Source organism: Portunus trituberculatus, unplaced genomic scaffold, assembly GCF_017591435.1.
Source record: "Portunus trituberculatus isolate SZX2019 unplaced genomic scaffold, ASM1759143v1 PGA_scaffold_202__28_contigs__length_962959, whole genome shotgun sequence".
NCBI lineage: Eukaryota > Metazoa > Arthropoda > Malacostraca > Decapoda > Portunidae > Portunus > Portunus trituberculatus.
In genome coordinates this window covers 613061-634954 of record NW_025541370.1, presented here as the reverse complement: position 1 = coordinate 634954, position 21894 = coordinate 613061, and the positions used below count along the sequence as shown (strand labels likewise).

The window sequence follows — 21894 nt, the reverse complement described above, 5'->3', positions numbered from 1 at the left end:
AGAGTGGCTCACGGAGATACATGCGTGCCTCTCTTGTTCTTTGTGTGTGTGTGTGTGTATTTACCTAGTTGTATTTACCTAGTTGTAGTTTTACAGGGCCTGGGCTTTATGCTCGTGTGGTCCCGTCTCCATATCTACACTTATCCAATTTTTCTTTAAAACTATGTACACTCTTTGCTGATACCACTTCCTCACTCAAACTGTTCCAAGTCTCAACACATCTTTGCGGAAACTAAATTTTTAACATCTCTCAGACATCGTCCCTTCCTTAGTTTCTTACTATGCGATCTTGTGCTTCTAAAGTCATATTCTTCTCTCAGGATCAGTTTCTCATTATCCACTTCATCCATTCCGTTAATCAATTTATAAACTTGTATCAGATCCTCTCTCTCTTCTCTGCTCCAAGGTTGGTAGATCCATTGCCTTTAGTCTCTCCTCATATGCCATCCCTTTAAATTCTGGAACCATTCTTGTAGCCATTTTTGTAGTCTCTCTAATTTTCTTATGTGTTTCTTTTTGGGGAGTCCACACAACTCCTGCATATTCCAATCTAGGTCTTATTTTAGTACTTATCAATTTCTTCATCATTTCCTTGTCCATATAGTGAAATGCTACTCCAATATTCCTTAGCAAATTATCGTCTCTCTGAAAATTCTATCAATATGGCTAACCGGTTGATTATTTTCTTCCATTGTCACTCCCAAGTCCTTTTCCTTTTTACTTTTTCTAGTTCTACTCCATCTCCCATCTTATAGATTCCCACTGGTCGTCTTTCACTTTTTCCCATTTCCATGACATGGCTTTTGTCCACATTGAATTCCATCTCCCATTTTTTGCTCCATTTCCAGATCTTGTTTAAGTCTTCCTGTAGTATTTCACAATCCTCTTTTTGTTTAATGACTCTGCACAGTTTCGCATCGTCCATAAACAGATTTATGTAGCTGTTCACTCCCTCTGGCATGTCATTTATATATACGAGAAAAAGTATTGGTGCCAATACTGACCCCTGTGGCACTCCGCTGTCTACTGTTCTCCACTTGGACTTCATATCTTTAACTATCGTCCTTATTTCTCTCCCCCTTAAGTAATTCTTCATCCATCTCAATGTGCTTCCTTTTAAGCCACCCTTCTCCTCTAACTTCCATAGTAATCTTTCATGTGGCACTTTATCAAAAGCCTTTTTTAGATCTAAATAAATACAGTCAACCCATCCTCTCTCTCTTGTACTTTATCAACTATTCTAGAGTAGAAACTCAATAAATTTGTCACACATGACCGACCTTTTCTAAAACCAAATTGGCTATTTGATAATATTTTGTTGTCTTCAAGAAACTCGATCCATTGCTTCTTTATTACTTTTCACACATCTTGCATATTACACTAGTTAGTGATACCGGCCTGTAATTTAAAGGTTCTTCCTTCCTTCCGCTCTTATATATGGGAACCACCTCAGCTCTTTTCCACTCCACTGGCACTGTTCCATTTTCTATTGAGCATTTTATGATGTTGTATATTGGACTTGCTAGTTCTTCCCTACATTCTTTCAGTATTCTGCCTGAGACTTCATCCGGTCCCATTGCCTTTTCCTCATCCAATTCCGTCATCAACTTTTTATTTCAAGCTTGGTTACTTTAATCTCTTTCATATAGACAGTCTCTCTATTACCCTGTGGTCTTTCAAATTTGGATTCCTTAGTAAAGACCTCATGAAATTTACTATTTAACAGTTCTGCCATACTTTTGGGTCTTCCACCATTCCGTTTTCTCCTTTTAACCTTTCTATTGTTTCTTTTTGTCTTATTTTTCCATTTATGAATCTGTAGAACAATTTTGGTTGTTCCTTACATTTTCGACAATGTCCTTTTCATAGTTCTTTTCTTCTTCCTTTCTCACCTTAGCATATTCATTTCTTGCTGTTTTGAAGTTTTCCTTATTTTCTGGATTTCTGTTTCTTCTCCACCTTTTCCATGCTCCATCTCGTTTCTCCTTTGCCCTAGCACATCTTGCATTAAACCAATCTTTCTTTCCTTCTTCTTTAGGTCTATATTTCGGAACATATTCCCTGACCCCAGTTTTGTATATTTCCAAAAATAAGTTATATTTCTCTTGAACCGTTAATGAGTTTTCCATCTCCTCCCAGTTTACGTTTTAAAATAGTTCTTGAGATTCTCAATATCAGCCTTTCTGTAATTTAATCGGTCTCCTTTGTATGATTCATCTCTATCTTCCTTTCCTTCTTCTATATCCATCTCTAATATTACATGGTCACTCTTTCCCAATGGGCACTTGTATCTTATATCATCGTTAATTGGTATATCCCTTGTAAAAACTAGGTCTAATCTTGCCGGCTCATCGTTTCCTCTGAATCTTGTGTTTTCCTTTACTCTTTGGACCATCAAATTATCTATCATTAGGTTCAGGAATCTATCTCCCAGGCATCTTCCCCATACCACTTTCATAATTTTCCCAGTCTACCTCCTTACAGTTGAAATCTCCTATCAATATCACTTTTCTCCTTTCCTTAATGATTCTTGTAAGACTCCTTATTGTGTCATCTATCATGTCTCTATATTCTTGGTTAGTCCATGAGTTTGTTTTGGTGGCACATATGTTCCAATGATTGTTAACTCCTTTTTGTTAATATGCATCTTAACATACAGTATTTCTGATTTTCCTTCCCAAACTCCACTTGATTTACCACTATCTCCTTCCTTAACATCATCATGACTCCTCCTCCTCCTTTACCCACTCTGTCTCTCCTCCATATATTATACCTTTTATCTATGTCTATTTTATTGCCTCATTTAACTTTGTTTCCACCAGGCATACAATATCTGGTTCTTCTTTCTTTATGTAATCTCTTAATTCTAATTTACTAGATAAAATCCCATCTATGTTTGTATACATCATTTTAATCTCTTGTTCTTATCATTTTAGTTAAACTTGCTCCATTCTTTTCTCTTCTTTCTCTTTTATATACCATTTCCTTATCCTGTCTCCTATAATTCTCCAAAAATGCCTTCTTCTCCTCCTCTGACCTTTCATTATTTTTTCTCTTGCTTCTGCCACCAGTTCATTGTGTCTCTTCCTTTCCTCCTCGTTTCTATTTTTCTTTATATATATATCTTTGCAACCTTCTGTTTCTCTGAGTTTCGTTTTTCTATATAGTACTTCTGCTGCTGCTTGTGATTTTAGTAATATCTTAATTGGTCTCACTGTTCCTTCTTGATATGGTCCCATTCTATGGATTTCTTCTACTTCCTCTTCTAAGTTCTGTCTATCCTCGTCATTCAGATGTTTTAGTAGGTCTTTTACTGATTTCATTTCGTCTTTTCCTTCTTGGTCTATATTTAACATTTTTTCTTTCAGTCCAAAAATAATTACACTCTTCTTTTTTCCGCAATTTCTCTTACTAAATTTTCTTTTTCTTGAGGACTCCTATCATTTTGCTTGTCATATTTTCATCTCTTTCTTTTAACTGTTCTTGAAATACTTCTTGAAATGATTCCTTGTCTTTCTTATCTTGGATTCTCCATGCTTGTACTTCTTTTTAATCACGTCTTGTACTCTTTCTTCTTCTTTGTTAACTAGATCTTTTAGCTTTTCTTTTTCTTTCTCGGCTTTACCGAGTCCTTCTTCCATCAATTTCTTATAGTTCGCTATTTGGACTTTTAATTCTTCATTTTCGGTTCTTAGCCTAGTTTCGTTTTCTTCCACTCTTTTTATCCTTTCTTTCAATTTCTGGAGCTCTTTATCCTGTTCTTCATTCTCTTTCATTCCCATACTCTCCTTTATCAATTTATCTAATTTACGTTCGATAGTTAAGACTCTATCAAATAGTGAAGTTTGCGCCGTATCAAAGCCTTCAAATTCTCCTCCTCCCTCACCAACATTGTCATCATCAGCTTTCATTCTTTCCTTGTCACATACCTGCATTTAGATGGAATATCTTTCTCACTCATTATTATTTAACACTGTATTCATGAAAAAAATGAGTCCACACTTATCGCCCAGGCCACTGTAAACCCAAACAAAGGTAGTGAAGATCAGCTGATTCTCGGGAGCGACGGTATCACGTCCTTCCTCTGCTGCGTCTGTGTGTGTGTGTGTGTGTGTGTGTGTGTGTGTGTGATACCTACATGTTATTTGCTTGAAACTTGATATTATTTACTCATTGGAAGTGTGTGTATTTACCTAGTTGCCTAGTTGTAGTTTTACAGGGCCTGGGCTTTATGCTCGTGTGGCCCGTCTCCATATCTACACTTATCCAATCTTACTTTAAAAGTGTGCACACTCGTTGCAGACACTACTTCTTCATCTAAACTGTTCCACGTCTCAATACATCTCTCGGAAACTATATTTTTAATATCTCTCAGACATCTTCCCTTTCTCAGCTTTTTACTATGCGATCTTGTGCTTGGTGTCATATTCTTCTCTCAGGATCAGTTTCTCATTATCCACTTGGTCCATTCCGTTGATCAATTTATAGACTTGTATCAGGTCTCCTCTCTCCTTCTTTGTTCCAAGGTTGGTAGATCCATAGCCTTTAGTCTCTCCTCATATGTCATCCCTTCAAGTTCTGGGACCATTCTTGTAGCCATTTTTGTAGCCTCTCCAATTTCCTTATGTGTTTCTTTTTATGAGGGGTCCACACTACTCCTGCATATTCCAATCTGGGTCTTATTATAGTATTTATCAATTTCTTCATCATTTCTTTGTCCATGTAGTGAAATGCTACTCCAATATTCCTCAGCAAATTATATGTTTCTCTAAAATTCTATCAATATGGCTTACTGGTTGATTGTTTTCTTCCATCGTCACTCCTAAGTCCTTTTCCTTTTGACTTTCTCCAGTTCTACTCCATCTCCCATCTTATAGATTCCCACAGGTCGTCTTTCACTCTTTCCCATTTCCATGACATGGCTTTTGTTCACATTGAATTCCATTTCCACTTCTTACTCCATTCCCAGATCTTATTTAGGTCTTCTTGCAGTATTTCACAATCCTCCTTTTGCTTTATAACTCTGCACAGTTTCGTATCATCCGCAAACAAATTTATGTAGCTGTTCACTCCTTCTGGCATGTCGTTAATATAAATGAGGAAAAGTACTGGTGCCAATACTGACCCCTGTGGCACTCCGCTTTCTACTGCTCTCCACTTGGACTTCATATCTTTAACTACCGTCCTTATTTCTCTCCCCCTCAAATAATTTTCTATCCATCTCAATGTGCTTCCTTTTAAGCCACCCTTCTCCTCTAACTTCCACAGTAATCTTGCGTGTGGCACTTTGTCAAACGCCTTTTTAAATCAAATAGATGCAGTCAACCCATCCTCTCTCTCTTGTACTCTATCAACTATTCTAGAATAGAAACTCAATAAATTAGTTACACAAGACCGTCCTTTTCTAAAACCAAATTGGCTATTTGATATTAATTTGTTGTCTTCAAGGAACTCGATCCATTGTTTCTTTATTATTCTTTCACACATCTTGCATATTACACTAGTTAGTGATACCGGTCTGTAATTTAAAGGTTCTTCTTTCCTTCCTACTCTTATATATGGGAACCACCTCAGCTCTTTTCCATTCTACTGGCACTGTTCCATTTTCTATTGAGCATTTTATGATGTTGTATATAGGACTTGCTAGTTCTTCCCTACATTCTTTCAGTATTCTGCCTGAGACTTCATCTGGTCCCATTGCCTTCTCTTCATCCAGTTCCTTCATTAACTCTTTTATTTCAAGCTTGGTTACTTTAATCTCTTTCATATAGATTGTCTCTCCATTACCCTGTGGCCTCTCCTTTCCTTCTTCTATATCTATTTCTAATATTGCATGGTCACTCTTTCCCAATGGGCACTTATATCTTATATTGTCATTCATTTGTATACCCTTGTAAAACTAGGTCCAATCTCGGCTCGTCGTTTCCTCTGAATCTTGTGCATTCCTTTACTCTCTGGTCCATCATATTGTCTATCATTAGGTTCAAGAATCTTTCTCCCAGGCTTCTTCCCCATACCACTTTCATAATTTTCCCAGTCCACTTCTTTACAGTTGAAATCTCCTACTAATATCACTTTTCTCCTTTCTTTAACGATTCTCATTAGACTCCTTATTGTGTCATCTATCATGTCTTTATATTCTTGATTGGTCCATGAATTTGTTTTTGGTGGCACATATGTTACAATGATTGTTATCTCTTTTTTATTAATATGCATCTTAATATACAATACTTCTGCTTTTCCTTCCCACATTCCACTTGGTTGATCACTATCTCCTTCCTTAACATTATCATGACTCCTCCTCCTCTTTTACCCACTCTGTCTCTTCTCCATACATTATACCTATTATCCAAATCTATTATGATTGCCTCATTTAGTTTTGTTTCAGCCAGGCATACAATATCTGGATTTTCTTTCCTTATGTAATCTCTTAATTCTAATTTACTTGATAAAACCCGTCTGTGTTCGTATACATCATTTTAGTCTTTTGCCTTTATCATTTTTAGTTAAACTTGTTCCACTTTTTTCTCTTCCTTCTCGTTTATATACCATTTCCTTATCCTGTCTCCTAGAATTCTCCAAAAAAATGCCTTCTTCTCCTCTTCTGACCTTTCATTATTCTTTTCCTTACTGCTGCTGCCAGTTCATTGTATCTCTTCCTTTCTTCCTCATTTCTATTTTTCTTTATATAGATATCCTTACAGCCTTCTGTTTCTCTAAGTTTTGTTGTTCTATATAATATTTCTTCTGTTGCTGCTTGTGATTTTAGTAGTATTTTAATTGGTCTCGTTTTCCTTCTTGATATGGTCCCATTCTGTTTATTTCTTCTACTTCCTCTTCCAAGTTCTGCCTATCTTCGTCATTAAGATTCTTCAGTAGGTCTTTGACTGATTTCATTTCTTCTTTTCTCTTTTTGGTCTATATTTTATATTTTTTCTTTTATTCCAAATACGACTACACTCTTCTTTTTTCTGCAATTTCTCTAACTAGATTTTCTTTTGTCTTGAGGACTCCTATCATTTTGCTTGTCATATTTTCTTCTTTTTCTTTAAGTTGTTCTTGAATCACCTCCTGAAAATCGGCCTTATCTTTCTTATCTTGGACTCTCCATGCTTGTACTTCTTTTTTAATCACGTTTTGTACTCTTTCCTCTTCCTTGTTTACTAGATCTTTCAGCTTCTCTTTTTCTTTCTCGGCTTTACCGAGTCCTTCCATCTGCTTCTTGTAGTTACCTACTTCCTTTTTTAGTTCTTCGTTTTCCGCTCTTAGCCTAGCTTCATTTTCTTCCACTTTTCTTATCCTTTCTCTCAGTCTTATAAACTCCATTTCCTGTTCTTTATTCTCTTTCATTTCCATCTTCTCCTTTATCAGTTTATCTACTTTACATTCAATATTTGACACTCTCTTAAGTAGTGAAGTTGTCGTCGTATCGAACCCTTCGAATACGCGTTCTCCCTCACCGACATAGTCATCATCAGCCTCTTCTCTATTCTCATGTCTACATTTGGATGGGATATCTTTTTCACTCATTATTCTTTACTAATTGATTTCATGGAGGAAAAAAAAAAAAAAAAAAAAAAAAAAAGAGTCCACATTACCTGCCCAGGCCACTGTAAATACTATACAACAGATGCAGTGAAGATCAGCTGATCGTCGGAACTGCGCCAGTGCGTCCGCCTTCAACCGTGTCTCTCGAATCTGTGTGTGTGTGTTTGCGCTTGCGCTGTGTCATCGCTCACCGAGCTGTTTCTGCTTGAAGGATCACACAGCGGGCGGAGGAGGAATCCTTGATAAGGCAATAACTAAACATTCAGAGGTCACATCGAGCTAGAAAGTACATCATTCAGAATAACAAAGAGAAAATAATTATTAGTATTCAAACAGTCTTCTGACAATTTTTAGGTTTACTATTTTTACCCGTCATGGGATATTGGAAAATAGTTTAATCACCGGAACATAAGGGTTAAACCACTCCTTGTGTCTAGACTTATCTAATTCCTTGATTGGCACATGTTTCATTATTCCTTCATTATATTTCTCCATTAAAATATTCCACTTGTCTTCAGTTTTCTCCCTTATATGAAATTCAGTCTTGTCTGCTTGTTCAAAGTATTATCCTTAATTCTGCAAAGTTAGTTTTATTGTAATTGTACTTTCTATTTTTATAGTTTTCATTCCTAATTTCTTCCAGTCCTTTTTTCAACCTGAATTCAAGTAATACATGGTCACTTTTACCGAGTGGACTCTTATATTCCAAGTTATCGAGTATCTCTGGTTCTTTAGTAAATACTTAAGTCCAATCATGATGATTCTTCATTTTCTCTATACTGTCATACCTCGCCTAACACGACAGTTAGGTTCCTGAGCTCGTCGTGCACAGCGAGATTCGTGTTGGGTGAATAATAGGCTTTATGGGAAAATAGGGGTTAGGTTCCCAGATCCTCCCCAAAAAAACACTTTTTTACCATAAAGACTGAAAAAAACAACAACAATAAATGAAGTACCAAACACACATTTTAACTACAGTACTACCTACTACAGTAATACTCTGCTTAACGAACAGGATAGGGGGTGTCAAAGCTGTTTGTAGAGCGGAAATTCGTTAAGCGGACGTAATTTTCCCATAGGAAATAATGGAAATAGGGGAGATGTGTTCTGGGCTGGTCCCCAACATACCACTTGGGTTGGAAAAATATATATATATATATATATATATATATATATATATATATATATATATATATATATATATATATATATATATATATATTTCTATATATTTTACAATTACAAGCCTCAAGAAAGGATTGTTTGTAATGCTTAAAGTGAAATCTTACATGAAACACCAAAAAATAAAGCAGAGATGATGAGATCGGCCAGAGATGGCAGAGACTCCGGCGACTTGGCCGCTTCTTCTTCTTGTGACCTTTTTAGCTTGGCGTGTTGTCTTTCATCACGATATTAGATTTGTTTTCACTCCTGTATTGCTTGCTATAATGGATATCATATCTTAGTATTCATATACGCTCATGCTATGAGGATAACCTGGATTCCATGGCACTGAGTGATAGTGAATTACTAATGAAATACCGTGGTATTTCATTAGTAATTCACTATCACTCAGTGCCACAGAGTCCAGGTTATCCTCATACCATGAGCGTATATGAATACTAAGATATGATACCCATTATAGCAGGTAATAGAGGAGTGGAAACAAATTAAATATCGTGGTGAAAACAACACTGGTAAAAAGTCACAAGAAGAAGAAGAAGCGGCCAAGTCTTCGGAGTCTCCGCAGTCGGCCGATCTCATCATCTCTGCTTTATTTTTTGGTATTTCACGTAAAATTTCACTTTATGCATTACAAAACAATCCTTTCTTGGGGGCAAGGTTTGTAAAAAGCTAATAGAAATGTTGTTTTGTGAACATATATGCATATATAAGACAGTAAATCCACCTCCAGAGGTGGTGTTCCCAGCAACCTCAGAGCAACCTCGTCACCATCCCTCCAAGCGTTCATGGAAGCCATTTCGCGGCAGGAGGTTGCTCTGAGGTTGTTAAAGAATCTTGAATCCAGCTCCAGGAGCGCTAGAGACAGGTGGGAAGCCAGACAATCACAGCGAAGCTGCCGCGTTCGGTCCCTCACCCGGCAAATTCAAACCCAGAAAATTCGCTGAAACGAATGTGGTTGTACGTTATGCGGACTTTTTTGGTCTAACTTTATATAGTACGTTAAACCGGAAATTCGTTAGACAAACGTTCATTAAGCGGAGTATTACTGTACCTTATTTAGTTTATTTGCTGGTTGGAGAGGGCTTGAAATACGAAGTGATGGGCCTCTGACTGGCCATGGCTAAGATGAAATCAAGAGAACGTAAGGGAAACACGTCTGCACACAACAACAGCACGACAAGAAGAGAGTGAGTGGCGCGAGGCAGCGTGCTACCGCCAGCCCCGGGGCAAGTCCAAGACGCTTGGGAGGGGAGGTCGCGTGCATCCATTAGGACCAGCGTGCATCCACCAGGACCAGCGGGAGATTCAAATGGAGACCAAATCGTGCAATCGCGAGTCAAAGTTGTGCTCGGCGAAATATGGTATATTTTACCGGTTTGTGTATACGTGAGATTCGTGTTCGATGAATTCGTGTTTGGCGAGGTATGACAGTACATTGTCCTTTTCTTCACCCATGAGTTAGCATATTGTCTACTGCTAGATTCAATAGCATATGTCCCCAAGATGTTTTTTCTCCCTCAGTTGTCAGGTCTTTCCAAATAATTCTCCTGCAATTGAAGTCATCCATCACTGTTATGTTTTTATTCTTTTCAATTGGTCTCTGTAAACATTGTTTTGGTATCATTAAAACATTTTTTGATAGCATTAAGCATGTTCCCGTATTTTTAATTTCCCCATGAGTTTGTTATAGCGTGGTCTACATATAGACGATTCCTTACAAGTAACAAAATTCATAAAATAAATCATTATTTGGCATCTCAAATAATGAAAGTGTGTTTTACCTCAAAGAGTAATGGCATCACACTAAAGAACACAGTGAAGCTTGCCTGTGTCAAGATCAAGATCACTGACACTGATCATGTTTGTTTTGGTTACCACTAAGTATGACCTATTATATATTGTTACCTTGAAAGAAAGAGTTGTTTTATGGTATAGTATCTATCATCTCTTTGCTTACATTTGCAAAGATGTCTGAGGTTTGATTTTTTGAGCCTCTGTTGCTACCAACCACTGTTTCAAAACTGAACCTTGGCCTCATAGGATGCAAGGTCATTTCCTGAGATACTTTTTAAAGAAAAAGATGTCTTATGAGCCATCAAATATAGTGAATGATGCACCACCCCTCTTGATGCCTGGCCATGTATTGTATACATGGCCAGGTTTCTGACTTGAGTCATGCTATGACGCAACTGCACGAGAGATTTAAAAATTGCTTCCTCGTGGGAAGGGTATTTAATTATTAAAAAAGTAAACTGGATGCAAGGTCATTTCCTGAGATACTTTTTAAAGAAAAAGATGTCTTATGAGCCATCAAATATAGTGAATGATGCACCACCCCTTTTGATGCCTGGCCATGTATTGTATACACAATACATGGCCAGGCATAGCATGACTTGAGTCATACTATGATGCAACTGCACGAAAGATTTAAAAATTGCTTCCTCGTGGGAAGGGTATTTAATCATTAAAAAAGTAAACTACACAATCTGGTAATTTAGGGTCTGCAGGTTTGGGAAAGACAATAATAATCCAAAAAAATTTTAATTCTCCAGAAATTAAATAAGTAAATTCTGCACTACCCCCTTAAAGTCTGAGTTGAACTACCCACCTTTTTTTTTTTCTTTCTTTCTTTTGTGTTTGTGTATTGGGGGGGAGAGGGGGAAATTAATATAAGTTGGCCATTCACGTTTGTCAGACCAACTTTTGCCCCTATTAGTCGGAGTGAGCGAGGGTCAGCAGTACTTCACAAAATTATCACTGGTTAAATGTTTGTATATAGACTACTGTGCATGTTGTGAATGAAGGTTGTAATTAATGAAGGAGAGATCTAGGATTCTTCCATTTATGTACATAAGAACATAAGAAAAGAGGGAAGCTGCAAGAGGCCGCCAGATCTATATGAGGCAGTCCCTGTGTGTTTAAGCTACCTAATTCCATCTATCTTCTCCATCCATGAACTTATCTAACCTTCTTCTAATGCTCCCTATTGACTCAGCTCTGACTACATGACCACTGAGACCATTCCACTCATCAACCACTCTGTTTGAAAACCAGTTTCTTCCCATTTCTTTCAGGTTCTTTCCATTTCTTTTCTAAACCTGAAATTCTTTCCTAAACCTTAAGTTCTTTCCTAAACCTGAAATTCTTTCTTAAACCTGAAGCATGTTGATTCCATTATGTTCAGGAGTTTTTACATGTACTGTTATGTTTCAGGTGTCAGCCCACAATGCCTGGTTAAGTCTGGAACTAAGTCAGATAGAGACAAAGGTCACACACCTCAGAGACCAAACAGAACCATGATAACACATTTTGTAAGTAATGATCAGTTTATGTTTCAGTAGATTAAGAAATGCATGTCCTTTTTTTATGGTTAATTGATTTTATATAGTTATTCAGTATCATGAGTAACAGTTTTGTATAATTTGCGTACAAGGAGAAATCTTTTACTTTTGTATACCCACTAGTTATCATATCACCGTTGATCCTTCCCATCCCTCTAGATCAGTGGTTCCTGAACTTTTCTTGAGCAAGTACCACTTGGAAGTCCCCCACAGTTTTCATGTACCACCTGGTTCCAGAAAAAACTCAGTTCCAGCTGACATCAATATATTCAGAAGTAGAACACGAGTAAACTAACAACAAGGATCACAATTGAGTTTAATGAAAGGGATGCATCCGTTTATTTTTCACCAGCCAATCAATGCCAGATTATCTTGTGGAAGGCAATAATAATTATTTTGAGAAATGAATTAATTTAACTAAAAGTTGCAAATGATCTCGAAAGTGCTCATGTACTACAGGTTGGGAACCACTGCTCTAGATGCACAGAAAAACACTTAATATTAAAGTAAATTTACATGTGAGAGGTGATCCATGAAATGCTCCAGAGAAGCAGGATTGATTGAATGCAGTCAACTCTCAATTAATGCGAGTTTGAATAATGCGATTTCAATTTATTGTGACTAAATATTTAAGGAGATATGATTAAATAACATGATTTATTTGATTTAATGTGGGGTTACCTTGCCTCGATGACGTCATGCTCATCCACACTGCTTCTGGAAGGAACCACACTGAGATGCTCTTGGCTGGATTCTTAAACAATACCTTCCACCTTTGTCACTTGAAGGATACTGTCCAGGAGAAATTGATATTCTTAAGAGCGAACGCTGCCTTCGTGCAGCTTGGGAAGACAGAATTTACTTTTGCCGCGAAGGCGAACCAAGATCCATGCCTTCGTCATTACTTTCATGTAAATTTTGCATAATTACTTACTATTATTGTTATTTTTATGTGAACTAACTGATTTTAGAATATATATATATATATATATATATATATATATATATATATATATATATATATATATATATATATATATTCTGACCCTCCTTCAGCTTCTTCTTCAGGAGGGACGCCTCACAATCTTCTCGGGATTCGGGGGCGTGTGTCGGGAGAAGGACTTTACCTGGGTGGCCCGGCTGGGGTGGAGTGGCGGGCAGATCGCTCTCTCAGGCCTGGCTGTCTGCTTATATAGCACCCATTCTCACTCAGCTCAATCACACAGAGTGGGGAGAAGGAAACACTTCTTCCTTATTTCTCGATATTACAGCAACTATACAAGAGTCACCGGGAACAGGTGGCGGTGGCACACAGTACGGGGCAGGGGGCGGCAACAAAGTACGGGTAACACTTTGTTAGTTTGTCAGGTACTTCACTGTCTCTCTGTCTCTCGTTCACTCTCTGACTGCTCCCCAGAGTACGACTTGTTCCTTCGAGGTCTCTTGCTACACTCCTTATTTTCTCTGTCCTCGTCGGTGCCACACAGTGCCCCACAAACCACGCCTCCTGTGCCGTCGCACCTGCCAGGCAATGTCCTTACGAGTCTATTTCAGCTTATTAGGTAACGCTGTCTACCTTAACCGCTAATTACCAATATATCCCTGATAATGCTGGCTACAAGCAATTCACACATGCATGCCTTTATTTACACGGTACTGTATGACAATTATCCCAGGGCTGGCCACCCTCACCCACACACACACACACACACACACCCACACACACACACACACACACACACACACACACACACACACACACACACTCTTATCTCCCCGTGACCTCCAGGGTCACACCTCCTCTGTCATGGAGGCCTAGCTCAGCGTCCCTTCCATTAAGGTGTGACAGTTTCATAAACACGAGCAACCAACACCTCGCTCACCCTTTAGCTAAAGTCTGCACATATGTACTCATATGTACTACCCATATGTACTCTCTTATGACGCTGCTCCACACTCACACAGGCACACGTACATATCTGGGAGGCTGCTGCAATACCTTCAACAATATATATATATATATATATATATATATATATATATATATATATATATATATATATATATATATATATATATATATATATATATATATATATATATATATATATATATATATATATATATATATATATATATATATATATATGTATGTAATACTATTCTTAACGAACAGGATAGGGGATGTCAAAGCTGTTTGTAGAGCGAAAATTCGTTAAGCGGATGTAATTTTCCCATAGGAAATAATGGAAATAGGGGATGATGCATTCTGGGCTGGCCCCCAACATACCACATGGGTTAAGAAAAAAAATGATATATACGTTTGGCAGCATATTGGGCCACCGGTTTACCACTACTTTTATGATGTCATATGAGTCATTGGAAGTTAGAGGAGCTACGTAAAAATTCTCTCACATTCTCGCATTTATGTTCACAAAACAACATTTCTATTAGCGTTTTACAAACCTTACCCCCAAGAAAGGATTGTTTTGTAATGCATAAAGTGAAATCTTACATGGAATACCAAAAAATAAAGCAGAGACACTCGGCTGCTTCTTCTTCTTCTTGTGACCCTTTAACCCCTTCGTGCTGGATGTTAAAAAAGCCCGCCAGTATGATATACTGGTACGCACCCGGTGCGGGAAACTCGTGCAAGCTTGTCATACTTGTCGTCTTTTTATTATGCTGCTATTTTTTAGTCACTATATTGCCTTGAAGAGGAAAGTGGACGCTTCTCTCGGAGAGAAGAGAGAGAGAGAGAGAGAGAGAGAGAGAGAGAGAGAGAGAGAGAGAGAGAGAGAGACATTTGCTAATATTCTAGACACAAGCGGGACGCATGTAGCTTATCTTTCGAGAGGAAGAGGGAGGAGGAGGAGGGAGGAGAAGAGAGAGAGAGAGAGAGAGAGAGAGAGAGAGAGAGAGAGAGTTTGTTGTTTGTGTGTGTGTGTGTGTGTGTGTGTGTGTGTGTGTGTGTATTCACCTAGTTGTATTCACCTAGTTGTAATTTTACAGGGCCTGGGTATCATACTCGTGTGGCCCCGTCTCCATATCTACACACATCCAACTTTCCTTTAAAACTATGCACACTCCTTGCTGACACCACCTCCTCACTCAAACCATTCCACACCTCCACACATCTTTGTGGGAAACTATATTTCTTCACATCCTTCAAGCATATTCCCTTGGCTATCTTTTTACTATGCGATCTTGTAGTTCTATTTAAGTTTTCCTCTCTCAACATCATTTGCTCATTATCCACTTCATCCAGTCCATTCAACAGTTTATAAACCTGTATTAAATCTCCTCTTTCTCTTCTTTGTTCCAAGGTAGGCAAATTCATTTCTTTTAATCTCTCCTCATAGGTCATTTCTGCCAATTCCGGAACCATTTTTGTTGCCATTCTCTGCAATCTCTCCAACTTCCTTATATGCTTCTTTTTATAAGGGGACCAAACCACTCCAGCATATTCCAATCTTGGTCTAATTACCATACTAATTAATTTCTTCATCATATCTTTATCCATATAATGGAAGGCTAATCCAATATTTTTATCAAATTATACGTTTCTCCAAACATCTTATCAATATGAGCCTCAAACTGCCCATGGTCTTGTATTATCACTCCCAAATCCTTTTCCTTTTCCACCTTTTTCAACACTACTTCTTCACCCATCTTATATGACCCTCTTGGCCGTCTTCCACTCTTTCCCATCTCCATCACATGACTTTTGCTCAGATTAAATTCCATTTGCCACCTCTTGCTCCACTCCCAAATCTTATCCAGGTCTGCCTGTAAAATTTCACAATCTTCTTCACTCTTCACACACCTACACAACTTCGCATCATCCGCAAACAAATTAATATAACTGTTTACTCCCTCTGGCATGTCATTAATATATACAAGGAAAAGTATTGGTGCCAGCACTGAGCCTTGTGGGACTCCACTCTCCACCACCAACCAGTCCGACTTTGCATCCCTTATTACCGTTCTCATCTCCCTCCATCTCAAGTAGTTTTCCATCCACTTTAACACTTTTCCTTTCAGTCCTCCATAAATCTCTACTTTCCATAACAGTCTCTTGTGAGGTACCTTGTCAAAAGCTTTCTTTAAATCCAAATATACACAGTCCATCCATCCTCTCTCTCTTGTATTTTGTCAACCACTCTTGAATAAAAGCTCAGTAGATTTGTTACACATGACCTCCCTTTCCTGAAGCCAAATTGATGATCCGATAATAACTTATGATCCTCCAGGAACCGTATCCAATATTTCTTTATCACCCTCTCACAAATCTTACCGACCACACTTGTTAGAGACACAGGTCTATAGTTAAGAGGCTCTTCCTTACTGCCTCCCTTATAAATGGGCACCACTTCAGCTCTCTTCCACTCTACTGGTACTTCCCTGTTTCTAATGAACACCTTATAATATCATATAATGGATCAATCAATTCTTCTCTACACTCCTTCAATAATTTTCCTGAAACTTCATCTGGTCCCATCGCTTTATCATCTTTAAGTTCCTCCAACATTTTATATAACTCCTTTTAGGTATCTTAATGTCATCCATGTGCACATTTCCTTGTACATTCTGTGGCTTTACAAACATTGTTTCTTCAGTAAATACTTGCTGAAACCTATTATTTAGCAATTCCGCTATATTCTTAGGGTCATCTACTATCCCTTGCTCTCCTTTTAATCTTTCAATGGACTCTCTCTTTTAAGTTTACCATTTATGAACCTGTAAAACAATTTTGGATGTTCCTTACTCTTGTCTACAATATCTTTTTCAAATTTTCTTTCTTCCTCCTCCTTACCCTCACATACTCATTTCTCGCCACTCTATAATTCTCCTTATTTAGTATATTCCTGCTCTTTTCCATCTTTTCCAAGCCACATCTCTCTTTTCCTTAGCCTTAACACAAGTTGCATTAAACCAATCCTTTCTTCCTTCCTCTCTCGGTTTATACTTTGGTACAAATTTCATAACTCCTTCTTTATAATATTTCATAAAAATCTCATATTTCTTTTGCACTTCTCTGATTTGTAACATCTCCTCCCAATCTAATTTTCTGAAATAATTTTTCAAACTTTCTGTGTCCATCTTTCTATAATTCAATCTACCACTCCTGTATGTCTCGTCCTTCCTTCGCTGTGTTGTTGCTATCTGCATTTCCATAACCACATGATCACTCTTTCCCAAAGGACACTTGTATTGTATATCTCCACATAGGTACACTTCTCTTGTTAACACCAAATCCAGTCTAGCCGGTTCATCATCTCCTCTATATCTAGTATTTTCCTTCACCCTCTGTTCCATCATATTTTCCATCATTAGATTAAGAAATCTCTCTCCCCATGCTTCCTCTCCAGCACCACTTACTAGATTTTCCCAATCCACCTCCTTACAATTAAAATCTCCTACTAGTATCACCTTTCTTTTTCCAGATAATACATTTTCCAAACTCTGTAAAGTAACCTTGATCATATTGTCGTATTCCCTTAATGTCCAAGAATTTGTTTTAGGAGGTACATAGGTCACCATGATTATTAATTCTTTTCCATCACTTTTTTTCCTTATGCTTATCACTTCTGCATTGTTCTTCCCATACCAAACCTTATCCACATTTATTTATTTCTTCGTCATAATCATAACTCCTCCTGTGTGTGTGTGTGTGTGTGTGTGTGTGTGTGTGTGTGTGTGTGTGTGTGTGTGTGTGTGTGTGTGTGTGTGTGTGTGTGTGTGTGTGTGTGTGTGTGTTGTCACGAATGTTACAAGGCATGTAACTTATCTTTCGAGAGGGAGAGGAGGAGGGAGGGAAGGGAGATGGGGAGGGAAGGGAGATGGGGAGGGAGAAAGGGAGATGGGAGAGGGAGGAAAGGGAGAGAGAGGAGAGAGAGAGAGAGAGAGAGAGAGAGAGAGAGAGAGAGAGAGAGAGAGAGAGAGAGAGAGAGAGAGAGAGAGAGAGAGAGAGAGAGAGAGAGAGAGAGAGAGAGAACAGTCTATGCCATTGGGTAATTTTAGACACAAGGTGGGACGCATGTAGCTTATCTTTAGTGATTGGTGGAGACAAGGATGGTGGGAGGAGCACTAGGATTTCAAGGACAGCATACGGCGTGTGTAGTTGGTATCCAACACACTATACGGGACAACTGAACTGAAGAAAGCTCAGAAAAGAAATATGACGCCTACGTAGGCGTCTCCGTATTTGCTACTGGGGCTTCATGACGCCTACATAGGCATCACCGTATTGAAGGGGTTAAGCCTGTGTGTTGTCTTTCCCCATGATATTTGTTTCCATTCCTCTATTGCCTGCTATAATGGATATCATATCTTATTATTCATATATGCTCATGCTATGAGGATAACCTCGACTCCATGGCACTGAGTGACAGTGAATTATTAATGAAATACCGCGGTATTTCATTAGTAATTCACTATCACTCAGTTCCACGGAGTCAAGGTTATCCTCGTGGCATGAGCGTATATGAATACTAAGATATGATATCCATTATAGCAGACAAAAGAGGAGTGGAAACATAAAACTCATGATAAAAGTAACACGCAAGCAAAAGAGTCACAAGAAGAAGAAGAAGCGGCCGAGTGGCCGCGAGTCTCTCGCTTCGTCTGTGGCTATCTCATCTCTGCTTTATTTTTTGGTATTCCATGTAAGATTTCACTTTATACATTACAAAACAATCCTTTCTTGGGGAAAGGTTTGTAAAAAGCTAATAGAAATGTTTTGTGAACATAAATGCATATATAAGACAGTAACACCACCTCCAGAGGTGGTGTTCCCAGCAACTTCAGAGGAACCTGATACCAACCTTGTCACCGTCCCTCCAAGCGTTCATGGATGCCATTTCGCTGCAAGAGGTTGCTCTGACGTTGTTAAAGAATCTTGGATCCAGCTCCAGCAGCCAGCCAATTACAACAAAACTACCGCTTTCGGTCCCTCACCCGGCAAATTCAAACCCAGAAAATTCGCTAAAACGGATGTGGTTGTACGTTATGCGGATTTTTGGGCTAACTTTATATAGTATGTTAAACCGGAAATTCGTTAAACGAACGTTTGTTAAGCGGAGTATTACTGTATAGGTTAGCAATCAAATTTACTTTACAAAAAATGTGATTGGAATCAAACCTGGGAACAACAACAACATCGCCGCTGCCAGCTGGCTCAGCTCAATCACTGCATCTCCGTCTCCCAAGGTTTCTATGAGAATTCTTCTTAGTTTACGATCAGTTGTATGTCTTTATTGCTTGATAAGTACATATTTATGTAGATAGCTGGTGGACTATCCTCTCCATAGCCTGCACAGTTAAAGGAGGTGGTAATTCTCCCACATGCTAAGGCCACTATACAGCCATCTGTGTTTTCATGATTGATTGATTGATTGAAAACTTTATTGTTGTAGCAGTGTATACAACAAGGGAGGAGGTTGGGTCATGATAGCGACCCCCTGAACATAAGGCAGAAATGATTTAAGCATCATTCAGGAGATGGAGCTGAAGCACATCCAGCCACACGTTTAGCACCAGTGTCCTTACTTTCCCGCACTGCCAACCTGGGACAGCCATATCTGCTTCACCCTAATGAGCTCCTCGGTCATAGCAGCAAGATCAGCCTGTACCTGGTCAAATGTCCGAGGAGCCCTGGGTGCCCACTCCTCCTCCTCATCTGCGTCCATGTCATGAGAGTCCAATACTAGGTCTGCCTCTGTAGAGGAGGACCCAGACTGTGGAGGCATGCAGTCCAGCACAGACAGGGGCTGGGTTGGGGCTGGTGGGAGTGGTGGCTGGACTTGACAAGGCTGAGGATTAGCTGGCACACTCTTTGGCTGGCTATCAGGGGCAGACTGGGGTGAAGGCTGTACCGGGACAGACACTGGCTGGGGCTGAGTTCTGGCCGGCACACTCTGGGGCTGGTTATCTGGGACAAGCTGGACCGAAGCAGACACCGGTTGAGGCCGGGAGCTGGCCAGCACACTCTGGGGCTGGTTCTCGCAGGCAGGTCAGGGTGCTGGCTAGACAGGGGCAGGCACTAGCTGGGACAGAGGGCTTGCTGCGTCCCGATGTCGCTCCAAGGTAGTGACCCTCACACTCAAGTCCCTGATCTCGGCCCAGATTTCCAGCAGGAGCTGCACCATGTCCTGGAGGGTCTCAGGCATGCCAGCCTGTGATATGGGGGTTGTACCTGCAGCCTCTACTATAATAGCATAGTTAGGGGCAGTCCTGGATGGCACAGGGAAAGGTGGCTGTGTGGCAGTTATGGGAGGTTGAGCCACCTCAGACTGGGGTGGGGCAGCTGCACCAGGCAGGAGCAGAAATGCTGATGGCTGGGCACTGGCAGAGGCAGAGCAGGGAAGTCAGACCAGGATAGGGTGCCATTTTGTCCAAGCATTGTGTTGTGAAGGTGGGGTGGGCTGGAAAACTACCCTGGACGGCCCTACAGTGGTACTGGAGGTCTGTGTCTCCCTGACGGGCCTGGGCCTGGCAGGGCAGCAGTGCGAACAGGCGTTATGGTTGCCCTGACAGTTGAAACACAACAAAATGATTGGTGCCAGCACGTATTTTCTCCAGGCAGCGGGAGGAAGGACGATCCCCAGAACAGTATCTTTATTACAAGAACACTTTGTCCACGGCATACAAAGAAGATGAAAAACCAATAAAGAAAATCATCTGCAGCTACATCACTCCTACCAGCGCAGACACAAGGCTCAACCTTGTCATATATTACAAGTCATAGTAGACTGCCAACCTTTGTCATGAAAATATATATATATATATATATATATATATATATATATATATATATATATATATATATATATATATATATATATATATATATATAGATAGATAGATAGATAGATAGATAGATAGATAGATAGATAGATAGATAGATGTTTTGGCCTAGCAGTGAAAAATGGTTCAGTTGTTTGTTTACATTTTTCTGGGACTGAGACACTCTAAGGCAGAACTTTCAAGGAGCAAATGGCCTATATGAGCTACTCTGTTGTTTATGAGTGGACAAAGCTGTTTGAAGAGTTTCTCATAGAAAGCAATAAAGGCCAAAAATAGCAATAAAAAAAAAAAAAAAAAAAAAATAACAATGACTTGCTGGGATTGAAGGGGCTGCCATTTTTGTTTACAGTTGACAAACGCAACGAAGGCAGTAACGAGCTTGTGTGTGACGACAAGCGGCGACAAAAGTTGAGTCTTAAAGAAAGTTGATGTTAAAGTGCTAGTGTGATGCCGCCTATACTGTTGTGTGTACATCCCACCATCCCTTGTACTGCTTATGTACCTTTATTTGTTCCAGATTATACATTTGATGTGCTTCTATTCATTGTTTTCTTACCCATTTGGGTTATGTACATGTTTTTTTCTCAATTTATAAGGGATTGGGAGAGGAAATTCCGCGTATCCGGATATTTCGTGTATCCGCAGGGCTTGGCTGCTATAATCCGGATACGCGGGCGATTACTGTATATACAGGCAACCCCCGCTTAACAAAGGGGTTATGTTCCTAAAAACCCTTCGTTAAACGAACCAATTATAACAAGTTTGATCCCTGACTGAACTTCCATTGAGAGTAAACAAAGCGAGAGTGCATCATAATACAATGAAAGGTTTAAAGAAAGTAAAAATCATGAAGTTAAACATTTAAGCAGTTTAATTTAAGACTAAGTCATTATAATATACACTAATGTATGTATGTAGGTAACTTTATAATGTTGATGATCTTAAATTTATGAAGGGAGGGAGAGTGGAGTGGGAAATATGCTAGCTGGCAACCTGTGGAATGTAAACAAAG

The 21894-nt window shown here is 39.1% G+C and overlaps 1 protein-coding gene across 1 annotated transcript in view; it reads left to right on the top strand.

Moving 5' to 3' along the window:
• LOC123500309 overlaps window positions 1-21422 on the top strand; it is a 42230-nt gene extending 20808 nt beyond the window's left edge. The window contains exons 4-5 of the mRNA XM_045248998.1: window positions 11947-12044; window positions 21232-21422. Of these exons, the coding sequence (XP_045104933.1) occupies window positions 11947-12033 (87 nt within the window). The 3' untranslated portion in view covers window positions 12034-12044; window positions 21232-21422. The remainder of the gene's footprint in view (window positions 1-11946; window positions 12045-21231) is intronic.
• Window positions 21423-21894: the final 472 nt, after the last annotated feature.